General features: G+C 36.2%; 1 protein-coding gene across 2 annotated transcripts in view; it reads right to left on the reverse strand.

Moving 5' to 3' along the window:
• Positions 1-11980, reverse strand: part of LOC143234155 (uncharacterized) — a 47305-nt gene extending 35325 nt beyond the window's left edge. For both annotated transcript variants that reach the window (XM_076471283.1, XM_076471282.1), the window contains exons 1-2: positions 11466-11980; positions 4620-4768 (exon numbers count right to left, since the gene is read on the reverse strand). In XM_076471283.1, the coding sequence (XP_076327398.1) occupies positions 4620-4768; positions 11466-11573 (257 nt within the window). In that variant the 5' untranslated portion in view covers positions 11574-11980. The remainder of the gene's footprint in view (positions 1-4619; positions 4769-11465) is intronic.
• Positions 11981-12385: the final 405 nt, after the last annotated feature.

Raw genomic sequence — 12385 nt, forward strand, 5'->3', positions numbered from 1 at the left:
TTATTATTTGCTTGTAATAAACCAGTGGGAAGGAAGATAGTTATCACTGTAACCCACCGTCAACTCTCGAGCTACTCTATTCATATACAAAGGTTGATCATTGCCTTATAACGCCTCCATAACTGAAAAGAGGTGAACTTGTTCGGTTTTGAGATTCGAACTGGCGACCTGAAGATTTAAAATCGAGCACCCTGACCACCAAGGTCATACCAGGCACTCAGGTTTGTGTGCAGAGAAGTACCTTTGAACAATGTTTTGAAACATGTCCAAAAATCATGTATATAAACTTTGTTGAAAGTGACACTATTTTGAAATTATATACACCTATGTATTTGTGTGTGTGTGTATATATAATTTGTTATTTTAACTTAAAAACAAGCCGAAACAAAAATTAAAAAACGCTGCATCAACTAAAAAGATCCCAGGTTAGAAGCTTAAATGTGGGATTATAAAATTTACCCTTGGTGTTGGAGGTGACTGCGAAAGTAAGACCCACATAGCGGTGGGAATACACCGTCTATTAGTCTTAACCTCCATTCGCCAGTATCATATAAGAACTAAAGGATAGCAATAGATGCAGAATTGGAGTATAAATTAAGAGAGCGAGATGCGGGTGCTCAAGCCCACGACGTCCTACATCTATGTCGCCCTTCATTGCTTGCGAACAGTTGTGGAAAAATGAAAAGTAAAAAAAAATAATTGAAAAAAAGAAATAAAGTACTGCCATTTGGGGGTAAATAAAATAAAAAACTAACCTCTTGATATTAACATTCCAGTCCCCACTATGGTAGAAAGGCACTCATTTACAGTGATGCACAGCAAACGAACTACACTAGCATGAAGTGTCCCATCCAGCTGTTCAAACTGGTATAGTTCCCAACCACCACCCATTCATCAAGTCTACTGTGACTATCAGAACTTTTTTATGTTTGAAAATTACAAAAGGAATCCATCAGCATCTCATCCATATAATAGTAAAGTATTAAAGACGTCTTGTTAACCAGTACTGTCCATTATCAGACTAAATAAGCTTTGAATCCAAAAACACCAACCAGTCTGATAACAAATATTTCAGTGTATACAAAACACGACTGCTTCGTGTCAAACTCCAGGTTTGTTTTGTTTATTGAATTTCACGCAAAGCTTTTTGAGGGTTATCTGTGTTATCCGTCCTTAATTTAAAAGTGATAGGTTAGAGTGTGTTTTTCTTTTAGCAAAGCCACAACGGGCTATCGGCTGAGCCCACCGAGGGATAGGTTAGAGGGAAGGCAGCTAGTCAAAACTACCCACTACCAACTCTTGGGTTATTTTTTAACAACGTAATTTGAGTTTAACACAATATAAGGACACCAAAATCCTTCTCATACGTAATGTACTACGAGCAATTCAATTAACATACATTTTCAGAACCTAATGTATTCGCATTAAACTAAGAACCTAATATAAATAACGTAAATTGTTGAAAGCCATGATATTTGAAAACCATAATACCAAAATTAATATACATCCAGACACATTTATTTACCTTATTTTGACTTCTGTAACTAAACTCATGAGAGGAACTAACTTTTCACACCTTCATATTAGTAACTACATAACTCTTATTACTAACATAACTCTTATTAGTAATTACATAACACTTATGTTAAGTTTACTATTATGATTTTAGTATACGATTTTTCAAGAATCGTTTAAAGACAGCAGGCTTTTCACTTATAATTTTACACAGGCTCACACGTGCCTTGTTTATCTTGCTATTAGCATTATAATAATATTCAACTTCAATGTGTTTCGTGTTTGTACTTGGTTTGTTTGTTTTTGAATTTCGCGCAAAGCTACACGAGGGCTATCTGCGCTAGCCGTCCTTAGTTTTGCCGTATAAGGAAGGCAGATAGTCATCGCCACCCACCGCCAACTCTTGGGCTACTCTTTTACCAACGTATAGTGGGATTGACCGTCACATTATAACGCCCCCATGGCTGAAAGGACGAGCATGTTTGATGTGACAGAAATTCGAACCCGCGACCCTCGGATTACGAGTCGAGTGCCTTAACCACCTGGCCATGCCAGACCCTAAGAAACCGAAGAAGAGTATGATGATATTAAATGTTTATGTTAAAACTTTGGTTATTAGATTGTACGGTGTTAACTTTGATACCTAAAACCTTTTCATTTTCGTAAATAGTATCATTGTAGTTCAGATGTTGATAGTCGTTTTTTAGGTACGGTAAAAGTTAAATCGTCACTCCTATGGAAGTCAGTATTACGTTAACGTTCATCAGTGAGCTGGAAGGGAAAAGGAGAAATCTTTTTTTTTTTTTTTTACTGTTGCTTGGAATTGGAATTCCCTCGAAGTATTCATGTGTAATACGATCCATTTTTATTATCCATTGCAGTAATTAGGCACATTGTATATTTAAAACTTGAATTGGAAGGAATTCATTGTCCAACTTTGTTTAACAGTTTTAATCAACCTAATGTGTTTGATAAGATCAGTCGTCTTTCGCTTTAAAATGTTATAATATTATATACAGCTTTTTTGTTTGTTTGAAGTTAAGCACTGAGCTGCATAATGGGCTGTCTGTGTTCTACCCGCCACAAGTATGAAAACCCGCAGACATAACACTGGACCACAGGGAAGGGTATGAACATTGGATAATTAATCGCAGCTTTAAGTTGCATGATGAAGTTTTATGAAGCACTTTTACATGGAGTGTAGGAGCTGAAGACGATTCGGTTTTCATCAGACTCAGCATGGGGACCGAAACGATTTATACTCCCACGTTTCAGGTTTATGTGTTCAATACAAATAAAATACAATCTACTTTGTTTGGTCTTCTTCGAAGTCACAGCTGAAACTCTTTACACATATCGGGATTATTTTGGTTTCGAATTTCGCCCAAGGGCTACCTGCGCCAATCGTCCCTAATTTAGCAGTGTAAGACAAGAGGGAAGGCAATTAGTCATTACTACTCACTGCCAACTCTTGGGCTACTCTTTTACCAACGAATAGTTGGATTGACCGTCACATTCTGTCGCCCCGACGGTCGAATGGGCGAGCTTGTTTGATGTGAAGGGGATTCGAATCCGAAACCCTTAGATTACGAGTCGAGTGCCTTAACCACCTAGCCAGGCCGAGCCATCTGTATACGACCCACCTGGCATCACCACCTAGCACCAACTTTTAGGCTATTCTTTAACCATCGAAGAGTGGAACTGACTGTCACATATAACGCTCCCACGGCTAAAAGGACGAGCGTGTTTGGTATGTACAAAGATTAAAACTAAATAATTACGCTAAGAATCGAATAAACAAAAAACCTGAATTTCTTTTTACTAGACAGTTACAGTAACAAAACAGAAATGATATTTAAGAAAAACATTAATTTATGGATATTCTGGAATTATTCGAAATCATTTTTGCTTAGTTGTTGTTGTTCTTCTGAATTAAGCACAAAGCTACACAATGGGCTATCTGTACTCTGCCCACCACTGGTATCAAAACCCAGTTTTTAGCATTGTAAGTCTGCAGACATACCGCTGAGCCACTAGGGGGCTTTTCGCTTAGCATTAACTGTTTTGTATTCCTCAAATTCTATTATTTAAGTACTGTCCAATTAATTATATGATTACATTGCGCTTTTAAGCCAAGTTCCAGTTACCTTGAATAACTGACATGTATCCATTATTGGTTAAACTTTTTCTACCTAAATAAAAAATAACTACTATAATTTGAAACACAAGCATTGAGTTAATGTATATGATAAAGGTTTGATCGTGAGTAAATAACATTGTTCTTTTATGAGAAATAGTAAAGATGTTAAATAACAAAAAATGAAACAAAAATTACTGTTATATGTAATGTGTTTTATAGACTCTTCCAGTTTTGATTTTGTAGCGATATGAGCTTTCAGACCACATACATTATCGTAATGGCGTGAGAATAAAAACCAACAACAATTTTCCTTATATTCGGGGTCCGGCATGACCAGGTGGGTAAGGCACTCAATTCGTAATCTGAGGGTCGCGGGTTCAAATCCCGGTCGTACCAAACATGCTCGCTATTTCAGCAGTAGGGACGATATTATGTGACGGTCAATCCCACTATTTGTTGGTAAAAGAGTAGCCCAAGCGTTGGGGGTGGGTGATGATGACTAGCTGCCTTCCCTCTAGTATTACACTACTAAATTCGGGACGGCTAGCGCAGATAGTCCTCGTGTAGCTTTGCGCAAAATTCAAAACAAACCATATCTTACCCTCGGGGGAGACTCTAATAAAGGAAATTTTGTCACACAAATGTACCTATATAACACATATGATTAAATTTCATTTAACATATTTTAACCATGTATATGTTGTCTAACAATTTAGTAATATCTCACCCTCTACTCATCAAGCACACTATTGTTTAAAAATGGAAATAAAATTGCAATATGTCGAGCAAAAATAGTTTTGTGTATTATTTCTACCAATTCTGGAAAATGTGCTCATTGATTAATAAAAATACATTCTCTACTCTTGGTTACAGAAAAGATGATAAGTTTAATTATTGTTTTGCTAGTATTAATTATAATGACCTTAGAAGTACGATTACGTCAGAAATTTGACTACAAGATTACCTGAAAAGCTCAATTTCGAGAATACCCTCTGCAGCGTCAACAATGTCCATAGCTTGGTCATAATCGAGCTTGTCGCAGGATATTCCATTGATGCTAAGTATAACATCTCCTTCGGAGAGAGTATTATGTGCCTTGCTCTTTCGTCGTATCTGTAAAAGTATAACACGTTATGTTTGGCATGATAAACATTTGCATCATGGTTGAATACAAAATAAATAACCAAAAAAAGGCAACATCTTCCTTCAATAATACTGACCATCTGGAATACATAACAAGAAGCGAAGCTTAAAATGTAGATTTTTTTCAACACGGATTAAAATTATAGGTCTGTTATTGACACGTATTTTAAACTATCTCACAAATAGATGTCTGTTTTTTGAATTTCGCGCAAAGCTGCCATAGGGCTATCTGCGCTAGCCGTCCCTAATTTTGCAGTGTAAAACTAGAGGGAAGGAAGCTAGTCATCACCATCCACCGCCAACTCTTGGGCTACTGTTTTCCCAACGAATAGTGGGATTGACCATCACATAATAACGCCCCCACGGCTGAAAGGACGAGTATGTTTGGTGCTACGGGGACTCACAGATAGAGTTAAACGTTTGTGAATTTGAAAATCACTTAACTGGTAGATTCAGACATTTTCAATTTAAATCCCTATTTCTTATCAATGCTTAATTTTATAAAAAAATAAAAATGAGAGGATCAGATCCTTGTTACTGGGATCTTGAGGTTTTGAACATTATTGAGTGTGTTACTTGAGATTGAGCTAGGGGTAATCACATATTCGACTACATCTGGTAAACATCAGTAAATGAAAGGCCTGACATGGCCAAAATGGCGTTCGACTCGTTAACCTCAGAGTCGCGGGTTCGAATCTCCGTCACACCAAACATGCTCTTTCTTTCAGCCGTGGGGGCGTTATAATGTAACGGTCAATCTCAATATTTGTTGGTAAGAGAGCAGCCTGAGAATTGGATGGTGATAACTAGCTGCCTTCTCTTTAGCCTTGAACTGTTAAATTAGGGACGGCTGGTGCAGATAGCCCTCGTGTATCTTTGGGCGAAATTAAAAAAAAACAAACAGTGTTTTCCCTTTCTTGTAAATGAAAGTCCAGATGTATTCCAGTTCTGGAGAAATCCAGCCAAAATTTAAGCACAGTTTCCTATACGTATGTTTGTACTAAGCAGGTTACATTGACCAAATATATGCTAGCCTCATAAAAATTAAAATTTGGGTATCATTGTAATTTAAGGGTCATCGCACCCCCAGTAATGTGTTTTTTTGGTTTTTTTTATATCTTATATAATATTCTCCAGTCGTGTTTTTCATTCACGTCATGCATAACGTTCCTCAATCAGGTCTTCTTCACATCATGTTTAATGTCCTCCATCAGTGTTTCGTCTACATCGTATATAATGTTCCTCAATCATGTTTTATTTGGTTTATAGTTCAACAGTTTAACATAATGGATACTGTACTCGTTTACTGTATATTCCTTTTATCACAATGAAAACATTATACATAACTTTACGTGCAAAATGCAAACAGGTAAAAATGTCTTTATACACCCATACGCAATTTTTTGATATATGGGGTACGAATGTCCCGAAAAACGACAATTAGTGCAATTTTTCTTTTCTAAACAGAAAAAAAAGTTTAAAAGTTGGAAACATTACATACATGAAATAAACTATTCGGTATTCCTTTCAATGTTCCTAAAATATCTTGTGTACATGCGAGTAGGCGTCTCGTTCTTCTACCAAAGACCGTGTGACAGGCTGTTCGACTACATGTACTTCTGAGTACCCAACAACATACTATGTTTACCGAAGTCACTAAGGCTTTAATTTTTAATGGGTTTAAAATAAACTGCCAGCTAAGCTGTAAATAAAGTGTTTAATTCTGTATAGTCGTGGCGAGGATTTAGTTACACTCCCAACTTAACTTAACTAGAAAACTGTTTTTTTACTGAATCACTTCTGTATGACTGAATGTTGTTGTTACGATGTAGTCATAACAAAGTGTCAGATTACAGGGTGAGTTTCGTATCCTATCAGGTATCATCATGGCGTATTATTCTGAGCATTGTTTAACATGCTCAGAAGATATTACTCTCTGGATGAAAAGATTTAAACCACTTCGAGTTCTGTTTTTGTGGTGTTTTTTTTAATTAAGTACAAAACTACACAGTGGGCTACCTATGCTTTGCCCACCACGTGTATAGAAAGCCGGTTTTAGTGTTGTCAGGCCGCAAACGTACCGCTGTGCCACTGAAGGGCTTCGACGTTTGGACACATTAATATATTTTATTTCGTTTACCGTGGCAAGAAAAACTTCCAAGTTCGTTGACAAAATTTTTGTGGTGGAACAGTGGCATATCTATGGATTTACAAAGCTAATATCGAATGTTCGATTTCACGAATTTAACAAAGCAGATAGCCCAAAGCTGCTTTGCTCTAAACCAAACCATCAAACATTATCAATGACAAAAAAAAAAAACAATAGTCTACATATTTTCCCATTTCTGCGCGGCTGTTAACACTGAAAATGAATTATCATAACTTCTAATTCTATTTCAAAATTAGTGTTAAGGAATGAGGTGGTTTCAAAAACATATTAAACCACATGAGTGTGTAGTGCAACCAGAACAACCAGCTGTAAGACACAGTGAATGTTATTAACAGAGTGATAGTTTAGTGATTTTCTACCTTCTATAGCTCAAACTGTGGTAATTCCAACAATGACATATTTATAGGAGATGTGTTCTAATGGACTCTTGCATCACATACCAAATTTAAAGGCAATTCATTAAGAAATACCTAAAATATAACATCTCTAATTTCGATTTAGTTTCTTCAAGTTTGTTTTTTTTTAAATTCGCATCAAATGGGTTTGATAGTAAAAGATAATTAACTCCTATGTATTTCTTCCAAATTTGGTACACAGAGAGAAATTTACGACTAAAAATTAGGAGTCATATTTTGGTGTAAATATAAGCCACATATTAAAAATTATTCAACAAAAACCGCTCAATTTTGACCAAAATGTTTGGACACGCCTACGAAAAATGTCACATGAGTTGTCGGTTTATTATTTTTACTACAACTTTACCTAAGTGTAAAAGTGGAAAGTTTTTTGTTTTGTCATTCAAACTAAAATTGTTGATTTAAAGCTGCAAAGCTGTAAGATGAAAGAAAAAGCAGACATCTAAGAATTGATTAGGTCAAGCAAACTAGATTAACAGTTTCCATATCATGTTTTCAAAGTAACCGTACAGTTATTTTTTATTATTCATTGCGAACTTTTCAGTACAAAATTTTACGATTTATTTTTAAAAAATTATCCTGTTAATAATGTGTTTGGCATCTCGTGATAATTTGTTTTACCCACCATCATGCCTCAAGTTTAACCAAAAAACGTATTCGAGATAACTAATGAATAAATATGCGCTGTAAAGTTATTAGCAATGTTATAAGCTTTGTTTGTTTGTTTGTTTGTTTTGGAATTTCGCACAAAGCTACTCGAGGGCTATCTGTGCTAGCCGTCCCTAATTTAGCAGTGTAAGACTAGAGGGAAGGCAGCTAGTCATCACCACCCACCGCCAACTCTTGGGCTACTCGTTTACTAACGAATAATGGGATTGACCGTCACATTATACACCCCCACGGCTGGGAGGGCGAGCATGTTTAGCGCGACTCGGGCGCGAACCCGCGACCCTCGGATTACGAGTCGCACGCCTAACGCGCTTGGCCATGCCAGGCCATGTTATAAGCGTAATTAAAAGTTTGGCCACCTATTTTGATTTCATTCCTTTAAGGACTCGGCATGGTCAGGTGGTTAAAGCACTCGACTCGTAATCCGAGGGTCGCAGGTTCAAATCTGCGTCATACAAAACATGCTCGCCCTTTCAGCCGTGGTGGGCGTTATAATGTCACGGTCAATCCCTCTATTCGTTATTAAAAGAGTAGTCCAACAGTTGGCGATTAATGGTAATGACTGACTGCCTTCCCTCTAGTCTTGCACTGCAAATTTAGGGACGTATCGCGCAGATAGTCCTCGTATAGCTTTTCGCGAAATTCAAAAACAAAACAAACCATTCCTTTAGGCCGCATAGTTAATCCTGTTTTTTAATCCGCACCTTTTATTCACACTTAACTTGTTTTTGATTGGATAATCTTGAACAGGAAAGAATAACAATACTATAACATTTATTGCATGATTATCAACTGCACAATGTGCTCCATAAATAACTGGGTGCTATGACATATACAGAAGAGTTGTAGCTCGTATAAAAACATTCCATTTCCTGATAACACACTAAAAACACGAATTTTTGTAGGAATGCCACTTTCAAAAGATTTATTTTACCGTGAGGTTGGCTGCTGTCACTAGTTTCATTAATGACATGAGAAAAACAAAACACAAAACATGAAAGTAATTCATGCACCGAAGTCCTGTTATTTTTTGGTTGACTGATTTACACTCTAATATTTTACAACGGCAACTGTAAATATGATAGATTTTGTATGTTTTTATAAAAAGGTTTAAAATTAGCCCTAAAAGTGCTGTAAAAATGAAAACGCAAACGAGAAATATAAGAAAATCAAATTTAGCGATAATGTATCTGTTCTAATGTCCAAATAACGTAATATGATGTCTACAGTAGAAACATTTACAGAATGATGAGAAAACTGGTTATAGAAAACAGATTCGGGGATACAAAACAACTTAGTTATTTTTTTTAATTGAACAAAATCAAAGGGACTGAATCATCTTTTTTTTTTCAGATCGTGTAATGTTTGTTATCAGAAACAGTATTAGAAAGATCTAAAAAAGTGCTTGAAAAATACGTCACCATCGTAAAAATTTTTTGGAGTATCTTTTCGAGAAGGTAATTTATTGTTTGCTTGATTGTGTAAAGTTACACAATGGACTACCTGAGAAATCGAACTCTGACTTATTAGCCCATAAATTTATCAATTACCCACACATTATACAATCAGTTAACACGAAAACGAATTATTTTATAACACTAAAAAGCGAGTGTGTTTTGGGTATAACACATAAGGGATCTGAAATTCCATGAAATACATGTAAGTTTAAAATTATTTTGAAATAATGTGGAGCTATTTCCTATTGTCTAATTCTAATTAAGAGTACATGAATAAATGTCACTACTTATCTGAGTAAAGGTGAAGGTCTTTTGAGCTAAAAGCACGTTTTTAAATCTATTTTTCTTTGAATAATATGGATAAATATTTTAACGTTAGCTCCCATAAAGAACTGCGAATATTACACATGAAAATGTTTTGCAATTAACTTACATGTTTCTTACTTTATCCCTTTTTAACTTGTACGATCTAGTTCAGTTGAGTTAATTTGTACACGTATGTATCTGGTAAGCTGAAAAATCAGACTTATGATTCGACATATCGCCTGTTGTTGTTCGAATCCTATTAGGAAAGGTGAGTATATTATTTTAAAATGATTTCAAAGTCTCACCAAGTTGTTATACACCCACGTTGTCATTCCAGTCACTTTCTATCCGACAACTGAGCATCTTGACAATAGCCCTGGAGACAAGCTTCATTGCAAAAGGCCACGTCGATAGGTTGTCACGCAAAATGCTCAATACTGTTTTAGATATGTCTTCTATGAACCATTTAGTGTATAAGGAAGAATATTTGCTAATGCCCGTTGCTATAATCCAATTGCATAGAAATTCACAGGGGCTGAGTCTGGCGACTTAAGCGGCATATCTTTGTCTGCAACAACATAACAACTTGTTTCATCTTGAACCTTGTTCAGGTATGCGATGATTGAGCGGATACACAGTGAAAGCGAGTTGTTTACTCTTGACATGTCTCGTTTTTCTAAACAGATATCCTTCTTGATTATGTAACACACTGTTACCTGGGTCATGTGGACTGCTTTTACCATTGACCTTTGCGTTCGTGGTTTTTCGTCTGTTACAAGATGATGCACTTTGCTTACCCCCGATTGGAGTTTGACTTTTTGCAGATGTGTTTTGGATGGTCCTAGAACCTCAATTTAAACTATACTCTTTTATTTTTCAACAGCGTTAAATAAAAGGATTTTCACAACTTTACGTTCTCGGTATATGGACATTTCGCATTAGAAAGGACATTTACTTACCGGTCCTAAAATCGATCAGGCGCATGCGTGTGTATTTATATCTTTACTTGTAGTTAGAGTAATTGTGCAGACAGTTTTCGCACCTGTAATGGAAGAGAATCAATAAAAACATAGAAGATTTTTTTGTCTTTTTTGCGTTTATGAGTTGTTTACTTTCTATTTTCTAGTTATAAGCTAACTATCGGTTGTGACATTAAACAAACAAGTAATTCCCGAATCAGATGTTGAGAAACGCCTTCTATAACTTCTTGTATTCTTTTACCTTCATTAACACTTCATTGTGAGTTTAATATTCAACAATCGGGATTCTTATATGCACGGCCCGGCATGGCCAAGCGTATTAAGGCGTTCGACTCGTAATCTCGGTCGTACCAAACATGCTCGCCCTTTCAGCCGTGGGAGCGTTATAATGTGACAGTCAATCCCACTCTTTGTTGGTAAAAGAGTAGCCCAAGAGTTGGGTGGTGATGACTAGCTGTCTTCCCTCTAGTTGTACACTGCTAAAGTAGGGACGACTAGCGCAGATAGCCCTCGAGTAGCTTTGCGCGAAATGTAAAACAAACAAACAAACAAACTTATATGCATAAATATAGAAAATCGTTTAATAAGCCTACAATATTGATATAATTCTTATTTTAATATTGACAAAATTTTAGAAGAAAAAAAAAGCTATATGTATTTTTGCTTTACCTTGTACACAGTAAGCGGGTCAGAAATTTCTGCCCCTCCTTGAAGTCGAAAACCCCATGGTCCTCCACCAGTCAATTGTACATTTAGTTTTGTGCCCCCTCTTGTCATTTTGACCAAAAACACTTGTATCACAAAGCAGTCAAGGCTTCCAGATTACAAATCAAGGTTTTGAACCTTAAAAAGCTTATTTCCACTTCTTAAATGACTTGTCTGTCTGTACCGGCTTTGTTATTTCTGGAGTGTTTAGCTCGGTAGTATTAGACGGTGCCAACTACTTCTGGCTCGTGCCAACGTCCCGTTCAACGCAAGACTGAAAGACCTTGCGAATATCGGTTTAGAATCTTCTTATGTGTGAAAGCATAGTTGTTTCAAGTCAGAGTACACCAAGAGAAACTGAAAACTTCTATCATTGGTTTAAAAAATATAAGACTCAAATGTACACCCTTGTGCTTATGTGTCTGTGTGAAGCTCCAATCGCATTCTAGCCCAATACCTCGAAAAACGCAAATGTTAGCAGTTGCTAAATATAACTGAGGCTTTTCTAAGCAATTTTTAGCCCTTACAGGTCACGTGGAAGGCTTATAGGAATTTAAAAGAGCCATTAAACAAGCAGGGTTAAAGACATGTGTTTTAAAAGTTAATGAAGCTCCCACGCTGTCACCTAGTGGGCAATATTGTAAGCTGAAGTTACAAATAACATAAAACTTAATAAATATCTAATGGTTACTCCGTCACACAAACCATGCTCGCATTCAAAAGTAGATGGAAGATAGATGAAGCAGAACTTCATATAACAAATCCATGAAGATAGGGTAAACTTAATATATCCAGGAGAGAAAAACAAAAGCAAAAACAAATGAAGAAAATTATTGTACCCCTGTTGGTGTATTATAGCGTGATACTCAATCCCATTATGTAGT

This window comes from Tachypleus tridentatus, chromosome 12, assembly GCF_004210375.1.
Source record: "Tachypleus tridentatus isolate NWPU-2018 chromosome 12, ASM421037v1, whole genome shotgun sequence".
Lineage (NCBI taxonomy): Eukaryota > Metazoa > Arthropoda > Merostomata > Xiphosura > Limulidae > Tachypleus > Tachypleus tridentatus.